We start from the raw sequence: 26,279 nt of genomic DNA on the forward strand, positions 1-26,279 counted from the left end.
CTATTCTCCAGCGTTGTTCTGCGTTTAAAGATTACTCCCCAGAGTCTGCATCACATCCCCACGTCGTTAGTCTGGAATTTAAAGGAGTGCGGATTAATAAAAAATAACAATCCCAAACTGAGCCCTCCTCAGTCACCTTTTTTGTTGTATCTAACACCACAATTCCCGGCAGGCTGGGCACACAAAGGCACGTAAGATCTGTGCTGCTCGGGAGAAGGGAAACAAACAGGTGGTGTAAACCTCGGCGGGCCCAACATCTCCACACGAAGCCTCCCTGACCCCGTCCTATCAAAGCAGGTTGTGAGACCTTACCGCAGATCCCTGGTAGTTCCTTGCTATGCACACTTAGCAGCCTCTGGGAAAAGCACTCCAGGTGCTCATTGACTTGCATGAAGGCTGACTTTAGTTCTCACACTGGTGCATTCGAAAGACTGATGAGCTGCTATTGATCTCTTGCAGTAGATGCTTTTTTCTCATGTACAAAGAAGATTATATAATAAGTATTAGCAAGAAAAGGATTTTGCCAATTATCTTCACTGGTTAAGCCTGAAAGAATTACAGCAGGAGAAACATTTAGCATCCCTTTTTTTAACCACCAACCCTTGTTAACGCTACCAGCGGAGGAAGCATGTGAATCGGCCTGATACAATGAGCACAGAGTTGAAATGTAGACTGCCATTACCCACGAGTGCTGCAAGATGCCCAGCGTAAGTGAGATGCCGTTTGCTTTCAAGGACACTTGGGATCCCAAGGTACTTGTTGAAGAGGAGGAATACTATTAACCCCAGTGGCATAGCCTTCCATTTCTTTATATTTCACAGGCAGAACCGTCAAACCATTATATTACAACATTTCTTTGAATGGTGAAAGCTAATTTGACTTGGGGAAAATTGTTCCGCGTAAGGTCAAAACAATGCCACAACAATGGCGGAAATGGGGCATTGTAAAAATAACTAGACAGGGGAGGAAACTTTAGCAACACAAGCTGTTCTTTTTTTTCTAGGCCAGTGTGCACCAGCTTGCCATGACTAGACACTTGTCTAAGTAAAAAAAAGGGAAGTAACATACTTTTACTTTAGAGGAAAGCCAGATGAGAGTTGATAGATGCACAACTTGCTTTTAGAATTCCAGCTTTACCGTTCACTTTGGGAAACTTTGTAGAAGACCTTGAAAATTCTCAGATGACAAATTTGCCTCTCTAGCAAACCAATTTGAGCTACAATAGTAGATCTGGTTGGAAAGGCTGGAGCCATTGGATTTAAATGGAACCTCAGAGAAAATAGAAGCAGTGTCTGAAATGACCTTTACGACTCATCTAACAGGTGCTGGCAAACTCAACAAGACTAAATGTTTGAGGCCCCACTAGTAGCCTTAAGGACCTGCAATGTTTGTTTCACATATTGCAAAAGTGTTAGTGGCAAACACAGAAATGTTCTGAGAGTTTTGCTGCCAAAGGGCATAAAAATGTAAAGTTTGACCTCAGAATGGCACTAGAAAATAGGTCATTGAATCACAAAGTTCAGATGGGTTTTCCCCTCGGAAGGTATGAATATGCACATAAAACATAATGAGAATCAGCCACAAACAAATAAAAGATATATTGTGCTTAAGTGGATTTATTTCAGTAATTGGGTCACTACAGGAGACAATAACCAAAATTAACTGAAGACCTTAAATATCCAAAGCAAAATTCAAAGCAATTTGGCTTTATTTATATTACATACAACATTGTTAATTTGGGTGGCACCAGAGAAAAGGTCAAACAATGACCAGAATGGACAAAGCTCTTCTGCGGAGTATGTCAGCATTAAGTAATGTTCATGGTAATCTGCCCTTTACATTTTGAAAGATGTTATATACAAGTGGAAACTCTGGCCTGAAGGTGGTGGTAAGGTAAAGGTCAAGGGGTCACCGCAGTAAACCAGTAATGTGCTACACAGAAGATGACAGGGTAGGGCCTGTTGGTGTGGGTCTTATATCATTCTCTGAAAACAAATAATGTTATCATTCTCTGACAAAGTTAGATTTTTTTTAACACAGTCACTCATGAGCATAATGTGTGTGTTTAAGGAAGTCTTCTAGTATTTATTCGGTCCTGATGATTGTCACAGTGTGTTGCTGGGAATCGAGCAACAACTCACCAAGATGTCAAGGATGAACGTGTAGGTCAAGGGGAGATTTGACATCACGATGGCGCAACAAGAAAGGTCATTGGATCACCAAAAATCATTAGGAACCATTCTCTGGGGATCTTGAATATACACCAGACTTAATTGCAATCCATCCAACAGTTGTCAAAGAGCTAGATGAACCAAGAGACTGATGGACATCAGAATCCAGAAATACCTGTCAAAAACTGTTTCCTAATACAACTAGATTTACCGCCTCTCGGTTGTTTGCCTTCACCAACCAGTCAAGTTGCAGTTTACATCAATCTCCATCCAAAATGTCATCACTACATCATTTTGTACCTTTTGACGTTTACGTGAAATTGGCACAATTAGCAAATTAATCCTTGAGGTATGGTCAAAAATGTGTTTTATGAGGTCACAATGACCTTTGACCACCAAAATATAATTGGTTCATCCTGGAGTCCAAGTGAACGTTTGTGCTTAATTTGAAGAAATTCCCTCCAGGCATTCCTGAGCTGAATGGGACGGGCAGACGTACACATATGGACGTGTACGGATATACAGACAGACAACCTGAAAACATGATGCTTCCTGCCACAGCTATCCCCAGCTCGGAGGCATTCAAAATGACAAATGTATAAATATAACATACACATGGAGCCCTGCTTTTATTTGTGTGTATCTAAAACTTTGTCTAAGTAAAAGCCAACAAGACCCAGATGCTAATACTTTTAGAGGGGCAGAGTAACTAGCAGCCAATCAGCTGCTGTTTAGCTATCACTTAAACCGATTTTACACATCAAATTCTGTTAACTGGTCTCGGGGAGCACTACTGCATATGCTTCAAGTGATTGAGTCAGCGTCAGTAGGGTCTGAAGAATACAAAAAAAAAAAAAAAAAGTGTTACCTGCTCGAGGCTAGATTAGACGCTACTAGCATGAAACCTCTCTGACCGACGCTGCAACATGGATTATGATACATGTTTTCCAACCTGTCCATAGTGAGTCCACAAATGTCCTAGGAGTGCGATGCTTAATCGGTGGAGTGCTCTTTTAATTTCCCCATGCTAAAGAGAGGTGTACAATTGCAGCCAGGGACAAAGGGGAAATAACAACAGATTTTGATCGAGTATATTTTATATACCCAATTTGAATTGGCCCCGATACAGATCTTTGTACCGATAGGGATCAGCTCGAAACTTCCCAAGTGAACATGTAACAACAAAAAGCCCTGCAAATAATAGAGTTACCGTATTGGGTTAGAACTGATTTATCCACCAAACACACATTTCACCAGCCATTTGGCTCTTGGCAACTGTTCATTTCAGACCCGGAGTGAAACGACTGTGGCAGAGAGAAATGCTGCAGAACCTCTGGCTTAGCAGGTGTGCTCTTACTCTTGTCTTTTCTGTATAGGACATGGCAGTATGACAATATTCTGTCAAGCATCCTTAGTGACACAAGACTCTGGAGCTCCCCTATAATTAACCCTGGCGGAGCTCCAGCCCAGGTAGTTGCAGGAGAGGAGGCCTACTGGCTGCCAGCATGTCTGGCAGACACCATCCATTCCCCAAACCTGGAGATGATCCTGCACAGGAGACACTTTGACACTCTCCACCGCGTACACGGTGGACTCAGCAGAGCTTCAGCCAACAAACCCATCTGTGGAACTCATTATTAGATCACTGCTAAAGACTCAAGCAAGACCCTCCACACTGAAACTCTATTCTGCAGTTATTTTTCTAAGCTGCCTTTTAATGCATCACTATTCTATAAGATCATTAAGTGTATTTTATTTCCCTATATATTCCTCATTCACTTTTCTGTATAGGTCAAGTTGATGTAACACCTTTGTGGTGGTCACCTTTATGAATTTGAAAGGCTGATTTCTTTGTTTAGATGATAATGAATAAATGTAAATGACAGACAGCTAAATTTGCTCCTTATAAGATAATGCAACATTTATATGTTAATAATGTATAGCTTTTAGAATTCCAACTGCATACTGTGTATGAAGCTTGGAAACATTTCCACAGCATCCAGAAGTGCTGAGCATTTTTTGTGTATCAGCATTTCTTAAAAGGGCCCATAAGAGCTCTACCGTTCCCGGTACCATCTCAGTCGTTGGATAAAGAGGATCCATAAGCCCCTCATTGTTTGCAGTTTGACCAGGTGCTTGGCACATAAAACTCCTCCATTCATCTGCCAAATACTGCTGGCTCGCACACAAGCACACCGCAAACATCTCCTCTTGATCACTGTTCTGAAAAACATTGTTTCAAGACACTCTGCTCTGTGTGGAAAAAAACTAACTGTTTATATTGAGATATTGCTTTTGGAAAAGAGAGAGAGGAAATAAACTTTCATCTTAGCTATATATATATATAGTGTCATTGTTTTACAATAATGAAATATCATCTTCATCCCATTATCTGTCTTTTGTCATAATCTGTTTCTCAGTTCCAGATAATAAAATGCATATCATCAGACATAAATCAAACTAATCATATTTGCCATATTTTTAATGGCTCTGCACAAAAATATTAATAAAATAAAAGTCAAGTGCAACCTAGATATATTTTTTTGCTGCCTTCTGATGAATATGAACCTGGGGTTAACCTATTCCTTACAAAGGCAAGAAATCAATTAATATTTAATTTGTCTGGGAATTAAATATTGAGAAAACAGGGGCGTTTTTTTTATAATGTCTCTGCAAGATTTTTACTAGATTGATTTAAGTTTTTCTTTTATTTTTTTCATCAAAGGTAGCGTAACACCAAAGCTGCCACATTTCCTTCCCTTCCCAGTTTTGCCAGCACTTTTCTTTCAAAATGATTGATTCATGAATGGATGACTGCACAGGCCTGGTGTGCAATTCTGTTATTCTTTCATGCTGCTAACACAATCTGGGTTTAAACATTTTAAAAAGGGTTCTAGCATAATATTTTACATATCCCATAAGATCAGAATACATTAGGTTAATAATTCAGATGCAGACTTTATTAGACATATACTGTATGAACACAACCTTCATTGTTATAAATTACTCTAAAGTCACATCAGGTGTGATCATGTTTGACTTCTTTTTAATACAAAAGCTTCCTGCCTGTTGTTACTAGACTTATTAAATGCAAAACACACATGCAGTAATTTAACATCATTAAATTCTCAATTATGAGCTGTCACTTAATAACAGACAGTGAGCAATTCCATTGATTTTTTTAAGTGAATAGGATCCTCGGGAGCGAGTGAGACACTAATTACTCCTTACAAACTCTTGAGTCGAGCAACAGATAAACAGAAGAGACATCTTGGCATGCATATCCATGCTACTACACGTACAAGAAGCTCACATCGTCTGACGGTTTTGATGTACTTCAGTCACCCTGATATTTCACTTGTTCAGACAACCTGCTCTGGTTTCATCATGTGGATGTCTAAAATCGTACAAAATAACCTTTAGATCTCAGACTCAGCCATGACTTGCCTTTTGAGTTCCAGCCTACGAGCCTCTCCAAAGAATAGAACATATATAACTCTGTGACCTGTTGCCTTCAACACAATTTCAAGTTTAATTTTAAATTCCAATTTCTCAACCTTCTATCAATTGGATGTTCCACGGAGCCAAAAAAGAAGAGTCCGTCTGATTTGTTGTGAAACAATCAAAAGCCAGCGATGATGCTTGTTAAGCTTCAACATGTTCAGCATATCCAGCTGGCAGACCATCATTACACACAATCAGGCTCGCTGGCAACATCCTCTCCAAAAGCTCGAAAAATAATTGTCATCTCTTGATATTTAAATCCTCATATCTAAATTAAACTATCAGAAATGTTAAATATTATTAGGAGATACCAGATTTATCAGCGATTGGAATCTATATTTTCTTCCCATGGTTTTTAAATTAAAATGTCATTTCGCCGTTTCCATTAAACCCAAAGTGGTATAAATCATTTTATGGAATAGATGGCTGAACCTGGGCCGTCGTTAAGGGTCAAACAATATCCAAATGTACGACACAGGTTGATGCCACCCAGTGCTCCGCAAATCAGCTGGGCACAAAATACCCTTCTGTTCCCACTGTCACCTCCTGGTACCTTCACGCTTTGTGGATATATCTGGGAGGGAGGGGGTAGGGAGGGGGAGCCAGGAACCAGGGGCTGAGGCCGAGGAGCCTGGATAAATTAGCCAAACCACTTAGGTGATTTCAACTAAAATTAGCAGTGCTGCCTGTGGGCTCCATCAATTCTGAACTTGCTCAAACTCTGACAAGCATTGGGGGAACTTTTCCCCCTGGCCCAGCTATCGAGGAGCCCCCACTGTCTGGCTCCCTCTCTCTTTTCTCCTCCTTACACCTATCCTCTGCTGTCCCTCCACAGTTTTACTACAGAGAGCTCCAATTAGGACTCTCGACCACTATGCATGAACACTTCTGTACTTCCCCGACCTTGTAAGATATTAATTTTCTTTATTTCTTACCTTATTCATGTCAGGGGCAAGCATAGCGATTTCATTTAAAGAACATTTTGCTCTTCATTATTTTAACCAAGAGTGCCAGGGGTTGATGAAAAATTATGAAATTGAACATTATTTCAAATAGAAAGCACAAACCAATGGTGCAAGTGTTTCAAAAACTGTGCTGTAATTCATTTCCAAGGTTCATATTCAGCATCCAGTCATATGGTCACAGGTTATCAGTGTCTGTTGACGCACAACAATGTGGTAGCTGTGAAACCCCCATGATCTGGAACACAAAGAGCTGCGATTTCAAAAGGCTCATTTTGCGAAGCAGCAATTCAAATATTAGCAATAGGGCAACAGAGATTTATCTTTTATTGCATATACAGTGTGTGACACTACAGAACAATGTACGTACAATTAGAGAATGTTGCAATCATTTGTTAGAATGCACATGTATGATAAACAGACAATTTCCTTTATGATCAGAGAACATATGTGCAACATTTATCTACACCTGGCTCCTCTTGGCACAAGGATTGATCTCCTGGCCACATTGCCAGTCTACCTAAACGGACAGGTGGCCACCCCAAAATGTAACAATTTGCAACACATTTTGTATTTAGTTAGTGTTAATTGTCTGTCTGGAAGGCAATTCCGAAAACACTGCATTCTAAACAGAAGTTAATGTGGAGAAACGTTCAAAGCAGCATTGAATCCTGAATTCTTTTACGAGCAGTGGGGGTAAAAACCTCCATGTAGCCTCACAGAATCACCATCCGTTCAGCCTGAAACATCACAGAAAGCTCATGTTTGATGTAGGGAACATTTCTGTTTCCACATATGTTTACGAAATCAACCGCACAAATTATAAGGTGATTTTTATTAGCGTAATTAATTGCTCACAGTGGTTCAAGCTGCGGGGTGAACGTCGCTTTTCATTGCTAATCAGACAGCAACTCATCAGCACCCAGACGGCGCGCGGACTGAAAAGGAGCACAGGAGCATGAAAAACCCAAACATGTGTGAGCGCACACACACACACACACACACACACACACACACACACACACACACACACACACACACACACACACACACACACACACACACACACACACACACACACACACACACACACAAGCACACGCACACAAATAAAAAAAACTTAATGACAACATTTAAAGACTGCTGCCATGACTCTCAAAGACGTTCAATCAGACATGTAAACATGCATAAAATAGTGACGGATCACATTTGCTGCTCGAGTGACTGCCCGTGCCGACAGAGCCCCGGCAGATGAAGACAAAGACATTTCATAGGAGGAAGTGCACGGCTCCAACCAGCCAAGCGGACTAAATTGACCTATTCCTTAATCGTTTTTAATGAAGACAATGTGAGCCCTGAGTGCCGCTGAGACCTCGAGCGCTGGCGCTGCGTGCATGCGTGCACCGCCGCAAAACTGGCTGCCGCACAAACAAAGCTGAGCAGCTGATTTTTTTTAATTCTAAATTGTGAATTCCAAATCATCTCTCCCAGAGATTACCTTTCCCCCCCAGCAGACTCTCTCTAATTTGTTCAATTAATGGGAATAGTGTTCCAATTAAAATGTCATATCCAAATGAATTGAATTTTGTTGGTGAGAGAGAAACGGAAACGAATAAAGCGGTTATATTAACATCCCTTTTGGTCTCACACTTGTTTCTAATCAGGGTATCTTTTATTTCTCCACAAGATACCTCAACATCCTGTTTCAAAATAAAATAAATGGCCATTTACTTGAAAAACATAGCTTGATTTATTGACATACGCCCTCATTAGTTGCACTCATTAGTACACCAAATACACTCAACTCTATAGTTAACTTCCTTATGAGAGCTGTGTATTTAGACCTGAGTGTCTCTGGTCCCCACTCATCCTGACCTGTTTGTTGACATGCCGCTTCGTACAGTTTTGTAACATCCTACCAAGAGGCAGAGATACCAACGAGAGTAAAAGGTCAGATCAAATTAAACTATTTGATCACTGCGCTGTAAAACACCACAGCAGGCTGTTTTTTTCTTGCCATTATGCAACTGCTAACATCTGTTACTTCTTCATGGACATTATGTGCAGCCTAATAAAGCTGCAACATAATTTGTTGGGTTTGAACAAGAGCTTGAATTTACATCAACACAAAGCTGAATAAGATGTACCAGTGCAGACCTTTTGTGCATTTAATGACCAAATCAAATATCACAAGGGTAAAAGTTCTAACATTCAAATTGGATTGGATGACTTTTTGAATCTCTCAGGTGAAAGAACTTATTTGCTCACATGTTAAATCAATTCATTATGCTTTAACCTCCATTTCCTACTGGGCCAGGACCCGTAAAAATGTATGCGGACAAATGTTCTCATCTCTTTAGGGAATGTCTGGCGGAGGACATTTCTCGGGGAATATGCGAACATTCTTTATTCGTGTGTAACAGCTCCTGCAACCCTATTGTTTTGGGTTGACAAGGTGCGCCGTGGAAGCACGTCAGCTCTTATATCAAATTCGCCATTCTGACCTACACCCTAGTTTCAAGTGGGGCAAAAAGAGCGCATGTGAAACGGGGTGGGAGAGGGAGAGGGATAGAGAGAGTTAAGGCTGGAGAAGTTATAGAGAGGAGATTTCCAAGGACGACTCCAACTTTTTCTAATGGAGTCTCCAGAAGCCAAACACTGGTACGCCAGTAAAGAGGAGGGCAACAGGAACGACGGCTCCCTCTGGGGTGAAAGTACAGGGCAGTGGTCGAGGTGCCAGAGGATAACCCACCACATGACTGGTAGCTTAACTGCTCCATCAACTGTACCATGAAGAGTTAACACATCTATCCGGCTATCACCTATCTTGTAGATGTCTTTATAAAAATATCAGCCTACTCTTCACTTTTTAAGACTTCCGTTGGTTTCCTCTAGTCCTACAATAGATGCTCTTGTCATCTTGCTTGGTTTGTGAACTATGGAGGATTAACAGCCTGTAAAAAGTATGCAAACTGTCAAGGGGCCCAAATTCAAACACAGCTGCTTATTTTGTTATTACAGACCTCCCAGTTTAAAGCTGTGTTAACAATACATCTCCTCAAGACTGCTGCTGGAGTACTTCCCGTGCAGCCCAACAGTAAAAATACCTTTTCTTAAATAAAACATGGAGGAGGGCGGGATTTCATTCTTGTCTGCCTCCTTACATGACATCATTGTGCATTTTGGCCAGCCGTTACATGAACTGATACAGAAACAGCTTATTGATATAAATATAATGCAGCCTTCAGAGTGTCCTCGGCCATATTTCAATATCCATCCCATTATATATACTTGTTCACTTTACACAAAACTATGGCAACACTATTTGTCTTTAGTAACACAGTACAGTGCTGAAAATGTCTCTATTGCAACACTTTCTCCATATGCCTCCAGACATCATCAAAAGACTATTTTTACTTTTTTATTGGTAAATCATCAACTTTTATATGAAAGTAAAACAAATGACAGACGTTTCAGCCCCCTTGGCGCACCATCATGTGGGCAGGACAGCAAAGCCGGGCAGCCTGACGAATGCCCGGCCAAGGCAAGCTGGAGGGAAGTAAAAAGACACTCCTCCTCAAACGGGCCCATCAGCTTTCAAAGAAGCAGCCATTACTGAGTGCTCATCAAGTGGGGGAGAAATGGGGGGCCCGTCCATTCCCCTGGTGGAGCAGAGCACACGGCGGGCCACAATGCCGATACAGGAGGGGGGGGGGGGGGGACTGCAGAGATGAGCCCTGGACCCAGTGGTGTTTCCGAGCGGAGTCGAGCCGCACGTCCCCGGCACTCTCAATTCCCAGCCCAACTGTCACTGCTGGCACTCGATTCAGCCCCTTCAAGCACATAATCTGCGCTCGTATGGCTGTTAAACACCACACACTCCGGTCCTTCACTCATCCCGTGCCATGGTATTGTTGTGTCTGCCGTCTCTCTGTCCATTATTGAGCCATTAAAGGATTTGGACGGAGAACCGTTCCTCGGCATATGCTATCTTGATCTCGGACAGGGCAACTTGAGGACAATAGATTCCTTGCACATTTAAAAACTGATCATTTTGTGTCCTCGAGGTAATAGAGGAAATATCACTGGATGTGTATGTATTGTGTGCTTTGGAGCGTGGTTTAACCACAGCAATCATTTGCTCATTGGTTCATGCAGTGAGGAGCTGTGAGGGACGCTATCACCGGGAACAGCTGAGAGAGCCGACCGAGATCCTTGCGAGTCGGAGGGAGAATCGTTGCATTAATCTCAGCGAACACAGTGGGGTCTTAGGTGGCACGGTGCCACGCCGGAGATTCCCACTTACGGCCACCTCTCCTGATGACAGAGCGATAATGTCGCATGGGTCCAGGTGAGCGAAAAACGGCAGCCTGCTTGATGCTCAGCCGGCTGCTTTAATTGGCTAAAACAAAGTAATTTGAGAGCGGTATGGGGGGCAGACGAGGGTAAACGATGGGACAGAAGGTCATTGCTTCTCTTTTACGCTGCTGTGTACCATCCACCAACACTCTCAGCATGCGCTACAGTTAATATCGAGATCTATTATACACTAGCCTTTCACCATCTGCTTCACACATTGAGAACCTGTGCTGCACTCCTTGTTATTGAATTGAAAAAAAAAGAAAAAAAAAAGATTTGTTTTGCTCCACTGTATGTCTGTTTGAGGATGCTGCAACATACTTTGATTCGTGGGGATCATAAGACGCTCAGATGTTACTGATGGTTGGTGAATTATAACAAATGATGTAATAGCATCAAAAGGGCTTTAAAAGCGAAAAGAGCAGAGTATTTTTAAAAATGTGTCCATATGGTGCATTCAGAGCAGGGAACAAGCAGGCGTGATGCCAATGTGAAGAGTATTCTGTTTATTCTACACTTCAAATTATACTAGAACTGCAACCAATGATTATTTGTAATATCAATAAATTAACTAAAGTCCTCAAAAAGATTATTTTGTCCCCCAAAATATATAAAACATGAATCGATTACCAAAGGTTTGTTCTTTTTGTTTTCTGTCTATTAATCACTAAGAAGAGAGTTCTTGTAAAAACATCCATTTGCAAGCTTATAAAAAAATTTGAATCCAGTTTGAGATGTACTACTTATGAAATACTGTGTACTAAAATCAAATACTGGTGTATATAGGTAATTTATCAAAAAACTGCAACTATCTTACAGACCTCTAATCAATCCTTCAAACAGTGTTTCCTAAAGTACACAAAACACTATTATATTACAGTATATTCCCTAGTGATACTTCATCAAGACTTCCAAAAACTGAAAAAGTGACAGAAACAACAGAAAAGGTGCTGTACTGCAGACATTTTTCTCAGACAGCATTTTATTAACACTTGTGTAGCTGTGTGTGTGTGTGTGTGTGTGTGTGTGTGTGTGTGTGTGTGTGTGTGTGTGTGTGTGTGTGTGTGTGTGTGTGTGTGTGTGTGTGTGTGTGTGCGTGCGCATTCAGGCATGCGTCTGTCTCTGTTCAAGCGTGCGGGTATGCGTGTGCATGCGCTTGTTTGAGTGCGTCGCGATACACGATGCACCTGTGTTAAACAAATGACCCCCACGCCTGCGTGGCTTTTCTCCCAGGTGTGGCTGATGCATGGATCATGTGGTGCAGAGTGCCTCGGGGCCACGATGGCTCAATCGTCCTGGGATCATCTCTGAATGTGGCCCGGAATTTGCATTGAGTGAAGGAACGGTTCACCTCCTCAGCACAGCCTTTCCACACATCCGAGGTGCAGGGGAGGAGTGTGCTGGACCAACCCCTGCAGGCAGAATCAGGTGTTATCTGTCTGACTGGGGACACCGCCATCAATCTCTCCTGTCCGCTTCCCTTTGCCCAGAATCAAATCAGCACAGGGTAATACATCTGCGCTGACGACGTGCAGACAAGATAAGCAATCGAGTATGCCAACATTTTGCCAAGTATGCCTGATGTGTGAAAGGAGCAGTGATAATGTATTTATCACTACATGCAACTAGTTCCTACTATCAGGGACTCTGTGATAAAATGAGATAGCGTTGTTCACTTAGTACTTTGAGTTTTACTTTCCCATCAGGGCTCCATGTATAAAGCAGAGCAACAACAACAACAACCAAGGTGCAAAGTTGTTACAAGTCAAAAAACTGCTTTTGTGCACAGAACAAAGTGCACAAATATCAGGTTCCAGGTAGATATTATGATTTGACACATAACACAGAGGAATGTGGCCGACTGAAATATTGAATGCATAAAGAAAAAACAACACTTGGTGTAATCGGTCCAGCTTGTTCAATTTAACACACATTACCAGGGCTTCTCTTCAAGGTTCAATTTTATGCCCAATCTTATTTTTCATTTATAAGCTAACACTTTTCATATCAACAGAAAAACAAGCAGGCTTTTTTTTTTTTTTTTTACCTAGCTGCCTGAAAAAGATGTTACATTTTTGATGTAAAAATATGAAAGGAAAAAGTCTGTTATCTTCTCACATTTAGACCAACCGCTCTTTATTCTTACATCAGTCACTAGTCTGTTGCACTTGGCTCATTCAAAATTTAGCAGCCATGCTTTTAACTTGTTCAAAAAGACAAAATAACATCACTTGAGTTATGCTCTTTTTTGCTGGTTACCTGTTATGTGATGAATGAATCTGAAGATTTCACCTATTCCTTTTTACAAGCATAGGTGAGGTCTGGCCCCGAGACATACTTTAGACCTTACAGCCCCCTGTGAGCTCGCCTGCAGCCTCACATTCTCCTTCTGGCTGTTTCAGTACTAGAGACAAAAGATGACCGAGCTATTTCTTTGAACTCAGAGGGATCGTAGGCAGGAAGATGTAACATCATCTGTAAAATCACTTGAATCATTTTTTGATCTGCAAACGCCATAAAAGCTCCAAGTGCAATTTCTTTTAATCAATTTGTAAAACAAGCCTCTTATGCCTTGGGACCGCTAGGCGGCAGGGAGTTTAAAAAGCAAACCAGCACAGGGAGAATCTGAAAGTCCACCAAAAGATGCACAAGAGAGCAGGAGGAGGAGAGGGAGGTGAAATACCTCTGTTGACACCTGGTCTGGATGATAATCTGATCTGTGTATGATGGCTCAGAGTTTGAAAGGCACTTTGTCCAATTAGAAGTGTGCAACAAATTTCCACCTGCCCCTGACAGAGATGAAGTGGCTCTTTCAGAAGACGCTGTGGCACCGAGCCAGCGAAGAGGGCCCGAACACGAGCAAGTGGAGCAAGCAGAAATTAATGAGCATCACAAGCCACACTTGTTTGACGCAAGATGACATCGAATGAATATTCCCTCAGTTAAACTGTTTCATACTTTATTTCAATTACTCAAACCGCAACAATGGCTGAAGGAAAACAGTTTGAAAACAGTTTATAGAGAGAGAATACGTTTGCCAAAAGTAAAGAAAAATCGGATGTTTCTGAATTCATAAAGACATTGATTTGTGTTTATTATGGACTTTTATTCACATTGATTTGAGTTGGACTTGGACTTTTATTTACGTGCCACTTCCCCAAAGTACTGACCTTAACCTAGCTATAATCCCAAAAACTTTTGAGTCATTAATAATGGCTAAGAACATGAAACAAAAAAACAGTTAAAAGTAAAAAATAACTCCTGTTTTTGTACAATAACACTTGAAAGCAACAGGAATTGTTACATGCCAAGTTAATCATAAGTTCATAGTACAACGTATAAGGAACGTCTGCCCGATGTGCCTCTATCAACATCAACCGAACTCCTTCATCTTCCTATTTCTGTAGGTCTATTTCTGTCTGTCACATAAAAATAGGCTTTTAACAACCCAGCATGGCGTTAATTATTGCCTCTTAAGTACTGCATTAGTAAAATAAAGCTGCAAATATTGATTGATCAGACAGCTGATATTTGTCAGTGAATGAGAGCAGGATTCGTGGACCATACATGGTGAAGAGTGACTCTGTCTTTCAATCACTGTCAGAAAGCAGCACAGCAGCAGCATTGCTACATTGATTGAGCCCCATCGTGCCACACTCTGTCTTCGTACGCCTCCTAAAGCAATCAATCCGCAGACATGCAAGGACCAAATATTCATTAGTGACTTATTCATATTCAAAAGCTGCCTTTTGAAAGTAACAAAAGAGCAGAATTGTGTTTGACAGGCACATTACAATGATTCTATGACATACTGTGTGAGGCAGGAACAATCGTGATCATCTTCTATTATCTCATGAGTAAAGAAATTGTGAGCTTCATTGTTGTCTACCAGACGAGAACATCGTTATTGTGACAACCCCTCCTGTGTGGGGAACTGGATTTTCTAAAAAAGATTATAGTCATATGATGTTACACTATGAAACATATACAAATGTCTTCTTTGATTTCACAAATAATCAAGCCTAAATTCAGTTTAAAACGACACAAAGGTCAGTTTAAAGATCTGTGTTTGGACAACACAGACTATTGTGAGAGGTTTCCATAAGAAGAAGCAACATGATTAATACGTATGGGTATTGCTTAAGTACTCCAGCCTATTGGTCCCCTGTAAATGGCAACAACAAAAAAAAAAGAGATGGGCTGCGATGTTAATAATTAGTTGGTTCTGCGCTCAAAAAAAAAAAAATCTGTCCAACCTCACCAGATTTTAATCAAAGGCTGAAAATAGTAGCTGATTGTAATCGGCACTCAGAAGTCACCAGGGGTGTTTGAAGAGCCCGTCAAGCCTGAGAGTGGAGCTAATTCGATTAAGTGGTGGCAGTACCTGGAGGGGACGGATCCGTATCTCTCCCTTTTTTATTTATGAGATTAAGTCGCGCTTGTTATTCCAATATAAATAATCAAGCCAACAGAAATGACACTGATTTTCAAGTTGTTTTTTTATCTCCCTCGTCTCCAAAAGTTTTTTGTTTATTTTTTTGGTGACAAATAAACTTTGTTGAGTAATACTCCAGTGGTACTGATGTAACAAACAATTACAGTGAAGGATGTGATATGTGTGCTTTGACTTCCTCTGTATTATTACCTTACCCCAAATAATAGGACTAAAGTAAAGTCAAAGTATAGGCACCATGAAAAAAATGATCTGCTCCAGCAACTATATTATTCATAATATTTGCTCAATTTTATGATGGATTTGTGCAAAGAAAAACAAAAACTGTTCACATGTGGTGAAATAATGATGCAGGAACTAATGATGCCAGACTGATGTGTTTGAAACAAAACCAATAGTTTCAGCAATTCCTGAGAACAGCTTTCTGAGTCTAGACAATCCTAGTTATATTTAATAAATCCTGAGAATACATGTGCAGACATTGTTAAGTTACATTATTATAACTCTAACCGGAGGAGAAAGCACATGGATTCCTCCGCCTTGTTACCGGTCTTCATCTAGGCTAGATGGCTACAATATGCAACACATATTTCCATTTTCATCTTAGCCTGATGTCATCGTCCACCACTCAACAGTCCTTCAAACGGAGCTGCCGTGAGGACCATTAAGTCTTGAGAACACAAGATAAATAATGGTTAAGAGGCTCCTGAGGTGTGCTGTTTGACTAACATACTCTAGATTTTTACAACGTTACCTCTTCCTGTTTTAAAGTGTGCACACGCTCATAACGTCTGGGAGACCCTGCGTGGCCGGGACATTTTTCTCTCAAGTGTTCAACACATGTCAGCGCTCTGCAGCCTGCATGAAGCCGTGGTAAAGTATATATTTATATATATATATATCTTCTCTGAGCGTGCAGACACTCACAGCTTTATGTTGACATGACTTGACATGAGGCAGCGTGAATATATGTATCCAGTATGACTTTGTTCAAAGGGCACAAGAATGTCGTTTTTTCAGAGACACTGCTGGTAAAGATCCTGACTGAGTGCTGTTTTTTTTTTTTTTTTTTTTAGTGTGAAGGGCTCACCTATCTGCCTGGAGAGTTTTACACCCTCCACTATGGTGGAGATGTGAAAGGCTTGGCCCTAGATGCGACATAAGAATTCCTCGGTGTGATCCTTTAGACCCCCTCTCAGCACCTCTCTCCCTCCAGGCCTCTCTTCTAAGGGGCCCAGTTCACATCAGAGAGGCTCAGAGCAGCACGGAGCCAAGCAGCAGCACCAGTACGTAGGTCACAGTGTACCGCATTAAATTTAGACTCCTTTAACGCCCTCCAATAATGCATCTGGAGCGTTTCCGGTCATTACTATTCAGACTTTTCTATCTAAGATACAAACTTCTGTAAATGGGCCATAGATCTGAGCTGTCATTCACCACTGGAGATTTCACATCAAATCCGGTGTCTGTCACCAGTTGGAAGTTCCTCGCCAGCCCCAGTTAAGCCACTGGTGATTCAAACTCCAAAATAAACTGCCCCACAGGAATAAAACTTTCTGGTCTAGAGTGTGTTTGACATTTCTAAACTTTTTGAAATGAATATAGCCTATTAGGGCTTGCATTGCGTTTGCCCACAGTATACACCTGATAACTCTGTTATTACTTAGAGGTGTTAAATTAATGGTTTTGTAATATGCCAGCACCAATTAACAATTTACAACTGCCGCACTTTCGACTGATTAGCGCTGTCAAAACCAACCAAAAATGACGTTTCAACGTTGGCTCTGAAACAGACGCATAGGTTCAAACTATTCAAATGTCCATTTATGTGCATTATCTCCATGACACCGTGTGCTAACTGAAGTGCTGCGATGGTAGAGGAGTGGTTGATTCGTGAAGTTGAAATGAGGAATTATCTATACGACACCTGCTCATTTCACCACAAAAACCTAAAGGAGGAGGCAGCTGGCTAGAGGGAGATCGCATGAGAGTTTCCAACTTGCTGGTTGTCCTCGTTCAGCTTGACCTTATGTCACATTTTATTTTTAATCAATGAAAGTGACGTTGTGTGACTCCCGTGATGCGATGCATGCAGTAAACGTGAGTCAGACAGCCATGGTAGTGCTGCTATTTTAAACAATCAAACATTCATTCTCCTATTCCTATATGGTACGATAGAAAGCAGAACAATCCACAGAGGGAAATGAAGAAGAAAAAGGTATTTTTCATTTCAGGTGACATAAAACTTTTCAGCACATAACAAATAAGTAGGACAATTTATGCCACAACAATATTTCATTATTTTACACATTTCACTTATTATTTTTGAACTGAGAGCAAGAAAGGAAGGGCCTGACACCTGCCATGATAAAATCTCAATCAGTGCTTATTTAACCACTAATCCTGATATTATGTTGACATTCACAGGTTCATCCTCCGTAGATAAGCATGCTGCCGCTCAAATGAAATTTGACCTTTGAAGCTCATAAAAACGAAAGACCTTTTTTTTTTTTAACAAAAGGTAGTGGTGCCAAAGTCTAAACTGAGAGCAGATGTCACAGCCTATGTAACAGCTCAGCGTACAGCCGGAGAAATACTGTTTATCTTTTTTCAGTTAAACTGTTTTATATTGTTCATGTGAATAAATCAAATACCGGGCTTTGACTTAAAAATAGGCTGATTATTAACATTTAACAATGTTAACGGTCTGACAGGTACCAATAAAAGAGCTCATGATATCATCACCTCAACCACTTTTAAGAATTGAAAACGCAGGAGGACTGAAACTAGATATTATGTTACAGGCAGCCAGCCAGAAAAAAGGAGACACCTAATGGAGTTCCTCTCCCGGATCTGCCCCAGCTGAAGGCTCAGCTATAAGCCCATACCTGTATCTTCATGCTCTCCAGCGGGCCGAGAGCCCTAATTCATTGAATTTGAGAATGCCACAGGCTCAATAATGCTGCTGTCCACTCGAATGGCATTGAAGCCCCATGCCAACTCTCAGCTTTCTGAGATTTTGTGTATAACCTTTTTTTTTTTTTTTTTTTTTTAAAGCCTCTGCGTCCCTGCACCTCATCCGTCTTGTGTCAACAACAACTGAATAAATGCTGCCACTCTAGCCGAGAGCTCTCATTTCGCTAACCGAAAATAAAACTGTTGGATGAAAGTCTGGTTGCGTGTTTGTTAAGAGAAGACTGCATTTATTTAATACTCTGCCTTTTTGAGTTTGGATCAGCTACTAAAACAGCGGCATCGAGTGAGAGGTGCTTCCCACAATGAAACAATTAAAACGGATACATATTTTATCTTAAGGGTAACTTAACTTGTGATGGTTAAATGTTGAGACATGATAGATTCAAACCTGGTATTTAGTATGAAAAGATCAAAAGGGATTCAATCTAGATATGAACCTCAGGTAAGATAATAAGGAGGACACACAATGCAATATGTTCTACTGTAAGAAACCGCATCAGCCACACATCAATAACAACTTCAACAATGATGAAGGCAACTTACTGTTTTTACAATCAATTCCACATCTTTCTCCCTAATAAAAGAACATGATGTTCAGATGACTCAATAATAAACATTTGTGCAGCACAAGAAAACAAGCGTAGTGGTCAGTGTCATATAGGGCACTACACTACTATAACACACACACACACACACACACACACACACACACACACACACACACACACACACACACACACACACACACACACACACACACACACACACACAAATTCATGTTAACATTGATCTATGACACCGGAGCTCTTATCATATTTGTGGCTTCAGAGCTTTCCTGTGCACATGTGAGGTTCCAAGCCTCTGCAGAGACCATGACCTTACATAACCAAGCCATTAATATTGATTGTTTCCAAATTTGCGAACCGAGGGATCTTGCAATATGAAAATAACACCCTTTCATTTTTTTACCCAGTAATGATATCCACAGCCCTCCAAGGCCTGTTCTCTGACCCACTCAAGTCTTACAGCGGAGAGCTTCTGCTGAAGTAAGCCCTTTCTACTTAAAAAGGTATTAGCACTCAGGGTTAAAACAGTAAATGCTCTGCGTGCAGGATAAGAAATGTGCATCCTCAGAAAGTCTAATACAGCTGGTGTGAAGAGGGAAACTGTGCTTGAGCAAGTGTCTGCCTTTCAGATGTTGGTTTCTGTGGCTGGCCTGAAAAGCCTGAGCGAAGAACTGTAATCCTAAAAAAAAAATGTCTTACAGGACTGTAACGCTACCGTGAGCCATAAACGTTTATTGTTTTTTTTGTTTTTTTGAGTAATCTGCACCGAACTGAACTGTGCCGACGCCATAAACCAACTGCAGTTACTCTGTAATAGAACACTTGTACTTTTGCAGCCATGGTTTGTTAAATAAAGCAATTTAGCCGTCATTTCTTTATGAAAACAAACTTTTCTTCCGCTCTACTGCATGGACAATGTTCTGAGTATTTCTACATGATCACATTTCCTGTGTGACGGAATATACCGAGTTACAGGCTAATACACATTGAGATGTGATCAACGCAGTTAAACTTGACAGGATGAATCAAATTAGGTATTTAATCATAACCCATTTCAAAACAAAATGTGGACTTACACTAAGTTTTTAAAAAGTTCTTAAAACTTTTCTAAAAGCCCTCTACTGCTAACGCTCTCTAACAAACATTCAGATTCTTTGCACAAAGGTCCAAAAAAACCTTTCAGTGCAGGGGAACCTCCTTTAAGGCTGCAGAGGGTTGTCCCACTGAACATGTGTTGTGTGTTTTTTTTTTTTCACCCATTCAGCATTACATAACAGACTGAAGGCGTTTTTTTTTTCTTCCCTCTTTCTCTTTCCCAGACACACTTTAATCCTGTGCATAAAAAAAAAAAAGGGAGAGGTGAATATGGGTCAGCAGGTTAGGAGTGTCTCAAAGTCAGACTTGCATAAAAAAAAGAAAAAAAAAAGAGAAATCAATCCACGAAGCTTCTCAAATACCTGTCTTTCCCCCCTATTACATAAGTGCTCCCGGCTGTGCCAGCCCACAAAGTCACAGTTTCCCTTCAGAGGTGTATAAATGCCAGCAAATGCATCATTATTATTATTATTATTATTAAATAATCCTGTTTTTTTGTAGAGAGTGGGGTCCCTCTAGTCTTTAAAGTGGAAAAAAAGATCTGCGATGCTGATTTCTGCTCTTTCTGCTCTCAGTTGCGCTCCTCTGTTTATGGCTAAACCTGTTACATAACCAGCTTACATTCCACATCCACCATATCACTCTCTAAATATACCCACACAGCACACAGCACACAGCAGCCACGGTTACATGAAGCTCTCTCACAACAGCAAACTGTGTCCTGTCAAGAATCGGTGGAGAAATCAGTGTTTCTTTGAACTTGGATGAGCTCCGGTTAAGCTGTGAGACAGCCGAGGAGGAGGTGTGGTTAGATACTGTCTGTACTGTACAACATGGACGTGGTGGATAATAAAGCATGGTTAAAATAGATAAATAGATAGACTAGACGGGCTGATTGATAATATAGATCCGAATGGTTCTTATTGTCTGATCATACGGAGGGTTAGTCGTGTGTTGGAGAGAGAGAGAGAGAGAGAGAGAGAGAGAGAGAGCAGGCAAACAAATTCCAGCTGCTTTGGGCGTCTTTTTCTTTTTTCTTTTTTTTTTCTTTTTTTGTTGCACACAGGAATAGCCTAAAATGTGTTAGCTGGAGATGTTATAAACCCAGCCAGACGTGGATGTGTGCTGATACAGTGAACAGTGATAGGACACGTCCCTAGAAAAGAACAAAAAAAAAAAAAAAAAAAAAGAAAAAAGGAGGACTGATCGATAAACCAGAACCACAGTTTGCAAAAGTTCACTTTTAACTTGGATAATATATATATCGCGTTTGAGAGGACAGGTTGGCCTTTTTTTTTTTTTTTTTTTTTTTTTTTTTGGCACATAGGGAAAAAGCTCCTGCTGGTCCATTTGGAGTTGCCTGGTAATTGATTTATCTTGCAGTCAGAGTAAATGTGACATATGTGACCGTATCACCCCCACCCACACCCACCACCACCACCTCCACCACCTCCACCCCTGTGATTCTGGAGCTGTCAGTGGAGCCTGAAAACCAGCAACGCACACCGAGGCAGTAATTACAAAGCTGTGGTGGTACTACATTAAAAAAAAAAAAAAAAAAACTGTCTGTGTGGGTGGGTGAATTTAAACACTGTGTAGTTATTCATGGAGAAACGATTTAATTCATTTTTGAAGTTTGATATATTTTTTTTTTTTTTAAATAAATAAATAAATTAAAAAAAAAAAAATCCACGATGGGTTTTTTATTTCCTCACATAATAATAATTTAAAAGAAATAAAAGCGGTCCACTTACCTCTGTTGGTGCTTGAACAGGTCTGCCTCCGAACCGGGGCTGGATGGTCCGCTTTCCGGAGCGTCTCCAGGTTCACCGGGGTTTCCCTGAGCGGGGTAGCCGGCTCCGAGGCGCTGTTGCCCGGGTCGCTCGCTGGATCTGGAGGGGTCTCCATGTTGAATTTCAGATTTGCTGCTGAACTGGAGCTGATACTTCAAACTAATTCTGTGCGATGTTTGAGCTCCGACACTGCGCCTCGGTATCTAATTTAGACTAGAAGTAAGAAATGAGAAATGCGAGTGTGTCTGGAGGTGGGTGTGTAGGTCTGATTGTCCACTAGCAGCGCTAGAGAGCTCCAGTCATGCACACTGGGAAGGGAGAGGTTGTCAATAGCCGAAGAATGGATGTAGGCCTGAAAGTAATCCATGCTGATCGACCCTGCGCAGTTTTACATGGGAATATTATTATTATATGTCACCTAACTCAGCAGTTTTACATGGGAATATTATTATTATATGTCTCCTAACTCAGCAGTTTTACATGGGAATATTATTATTATATCGTCACCCTCTTAAAGTAATGGCCTAAGTCATATTTTCAAGTTGTTCAGAAAACAGAAAAAACTGAACCATATATAGAGTATATGATATTTATGAATCATTTCAAACACAAAGGTTATGACAATAGATTACTATTGATATACAAATAATGATGTCAGTCAATTGTGTAACATAAGAGGATAAGATGACTTAGGCCAATTTATGAACATGCCTTTGTGATTTACTAAATTTTGAACCTGACTTGGGCCGAATTAATTCTGGAATAAGTGAGGCAAAACAGTGCATTTCTTTTTTTTTCGTACAAATATTGCCTAAGTCACTCTTGTCTAGTGACTTAGGCAAAATAAATTGGCCTAATTCACACTCTTGACATAGGCCATTACACTAAACGGGTAGGATCACATGATCTGTTCAACTGAGGATGTTGGGGATTTTACCAGAGGTGGCTAGCATCACAAAGAGCTGATTTAGGCAAGAAAATCATTTTGGCAAAAAGGTGACTTAGGCCATTACTTTAAGAGGGTGACGATATGTCTCCTAACTCAGCAGTTTTACATGGGAATATTATTATTATATGTCACCTAACTCAGCAGTTTTACATGGCAATGGCACTATTTTATTTAGTTTAGTTTAGTTTTTATTTGTGCAAATAAACAAGATTAAAAAAGGCAAGAAGATTTGCATAGACATACATAGATGCACGGGTGGGACAAAAGAAACCCCGAAGGGCTTATTAAGGATGTCCACCTGACATTAAAATACAATAAGGTAAAGAAAATAAAGTAAAAGAAAAGAAAAGACAAACAAAAGTAAAATTATAGAGATAAAACAACTACAAAGTCATTTTACAAAAATGAGAATACATTTGAGTAAAAGTAAAAAAGCAAAGTAAAGATATAACTAACAAGCAAAAAAACAATACAGCATACATTCAGTTTATCATATTATCATAGGCTTATTAGGATTCTGTCTCACCTAACTCAGCAGTTTCTTGTTGTTGTTTTCTTTAATACACTATGTATTACTCAGTGGTGTATAAAGTACCCAAAAGCCATACTTGAGTAAAAGTAAAAGTCACCTATTAGAATACTACTTGAGTAAAAGTAAAAGTCACCTATTAGAATACTATATTAAATAATATTATTACCATTTATAAATATTATGACCATTTCCCCAACGTGTAAGTAAAGTAATACTATTACTTTACTTACACGTTGGGGAAATGGTCATAATATTATACTAGGTAGAATATAGAATATATAGACTGCTGCTATATTTGAAAATGAAAACTCAGACACACAAGTTGTTTTATGGTCTTTAGCAGCTTATTGACTGCTGTAGCAGTAAATCATTTCTGTATCTTTGCAGCTTTTGACTGTCAAACTGTCAAAAAAAAACATGCATTTGCATCTCTTTATAAATACGATTTTATTAACTAAACTGAAAATAATGAATAAGTGTGGCAGTTGTTGTTGTTTTTTTATGTTTTGCTTTAATCACAATCTGCAAATCTCTCCCAGTTAAACATGGCCACATTCAGCCACATCATCCTGTTCCACTCACAATAAAAAGTTTAAAAAAAAGTCTCTGTTTGCAAGTTCACAGTCAAAAGCTGCAAAGATACAGAAATGATTTACTGCTGCAGCAGTCAATAAGCTGCTAAAGACCATAAAACAACTGGTGTGTCTGATCATTCAAAGAAGGATGGCCAGAGAGCTGCTCATTATTTTCATCATCATCATCTCTCCCATCATCCTCATCCTCATCATCATCCTCATCATCATCATCATCATCTCTCCCATCATCCTCATCATCATCATCTCTCCCATCATCCTCATCTCCTCATCATCATCTTCACGTCCTGTGGGAGGAGCGGACTGCATTTCTCACTCTGCTCGATCTGATGAAAGTAAAGGTTGACAGCAGTTTGGAGGAGAGAATGCGTTTAAAGACACAGCTGACATCAGACGTCACTCTGACTACCGGCACAGCAGTTACAAACACCACGCTTTCTGCATGTGATCAGCGGGCAAGTGGACTTTGACATGGCCCTGCCCTCTCAGTGCAGAGGCAGACTGCTGCTAGACAAGTCAGTGATACAAAAACAAACACTATGCCAAAAAGTAATGATGTCATAAAGTGATCAAAACACTATACAATACAAATAAATAAAAAGATGCTTGTTTATTGATATTCATTAGTCTGACTTTACAAGGTCTTTGCTATATCTTACCTTTGTCTTCCTGAAAATTACCATAATTTACATAAAAGTGTATCCTTTGATTGAAAGCAGTATATCTGCCATTACACACAAAAAAAAGTTATTATAATAGGTTTTAAAATAAATCAAATATACACTATCCCTTTTCAGTTACTCCTCGCTCCTCCAAGTCGAAAGTGTCCTTGGGCAAAATATTGAACCCCAGATTGCTCCTGAAGGCTGTGCCATCAGTGTGTGTGTGAGTGTGTGTGAACGAACTTTTAGATTGGATCCTGATTGGCGGATCAGTGTATGAATGTGTGATTCAAATGGTGTATGTTGACATGTAGTGTACGGCCTTTTGAGTGGTCAGAAGACTATAAATGCGCTAGAAGTACATAAATAAAATTCCATTTACCAAAATTCATATCTGCACCTATTATGATTTATACTATTTAATCGTATATTACCATACTAACTTATATAAATCAAAGTTATGCATAAAAATGAAAAATGTCTTGATATGAACTAAACACGGCATTTACTTTATTAACAACCTGCTGTCAATTAGTGGAAATTAAAGTAATTTGCTTTTTGTCTTGCTGATGTATTTTCATTTTGCCTTGTCTTTTTATTTTGATTTGACGTCTTAGATTTAGTCACCTGTGCTCGGTATCGGATTTTTGTGCAGCTTTTGTAATTTGTGTTGACCTTTCCTTTACTTGTTTATTTTCAAGCTGGATAAACACTTCATTAGTCGTGTGACATAATATACATGAAGGTAAATAGTGTCGGACATGGCGGTGAACCACGAGGTGAGAGAGGCGGAGCATAATGGTTTACAAGCCATTGAGAAGTAATTAAGTCAAGAAAATTTCAAATTCCCTGAGCATGTATGGAAAATTGAAATAAAAAAACACTGAGAAAATAAAGTCAGATATTTTATCCATATAAAAAATACTGAACACACATAAGCCTACAAAAGTAAAATCTATATTTGCAGTTTGGACTAGTCACAGGGGGAATCCGTTTTCATGTTTCCAGTGCTGCGCTCCTCACATGTAACTCACCATCAACAGTATGATATAACTTTTGGAGCCGCGCAGCGCTGAAGGCCGACTTCTTGACAGAGAGCCAGAAGGAATCTCTCACTGCCAAGCGAAGAGGCCAAGTTCCATTCCTTCTGCTCAGTTTCAGCTCGTCCAAATTTCCCTGACCTCCTGACCCACTGCAATTTAACCGTGCGAACCCTACTCTCGAATTCCGCGCCTGTTGCATGTTCAGCAATCGAAGCTGAGAAACTTAAACTTGAAAAAGACACAAGCGCACGTCTGCCTAACTGCTAGGAAAAGCACACCGTTAGTAATCTAAAATTGTGTAGAATCTACATTGTACACAGGTACATCTAAACACTCCTTATGTGAGCATGCATTAATGAGATAATGATGAAAAATAATGTTTTTTTAGCACTTGCAGATTATAGGTGTAATAAAAATGTACAAACAAAAGCCACGCAAACTTAAATTCAGGCCAACACACTGCGCTGTGTTTAAACCAAAAAGGATGCAAGGACAAGATGCTGCCTGTTTAATTTGTGAGTTAAAATGAATTATGCTGCTGTCACATTGTTGAGCAGGGGAAGGATGTGGCGGATGTGAAGCGAGTAGAGTAAGCATGCCTGCCTGTGTTTAAAAATGATT

The 26,279-nt window shown here is 40.1% G+C and overlaps 1 protein-coding gene across 1 annotated transcript in view; it reads right to left on the reverse strand.

Moving 5' to 3' along the window:
* The window catches only part of roraa (RAR-related orphan receptor A, paralog a), a 169,733-nt gene extending 147,655 nt beyond the window's left edge, over nucleotides 1-22,078 (reverse strand). Inside the window, exon 1 of the mRNA XM_054619640.1 lies at nucleotides 21,841-22,078. Within this exon, the coding sequence (XP_054475615.1) occupies nucleotides 21,841-21,994 (154 nt within the window). The 5' untranslated portion in view covers nucleotides 21,995-22,078. The remainder of the gene's footprint in view (nucleotides 1-21,840) is intronic.
* Between the last annotated feature and the right edge of the window lie 4,201 nt (nucleotides 22,079-26,279).

The sequence above is a fragment of the Anoplopoma fimbria genome, chromosome 19 (genome assembly GCF_027596085.1).
Source record: "Anoplopoma fimbria isolate UVic2021 breed Golden Eagle Sablefish chromosome 19, Afim_UVic_2022, whole genome shotgun sequence".
NCBI classification, from domain to species: Eukaryota; Metazoa; Chordata; class Actinopteri; order Perciformes; family Anoplopomatidae; genus Anoplopoma; species Anoplopoma fimbria.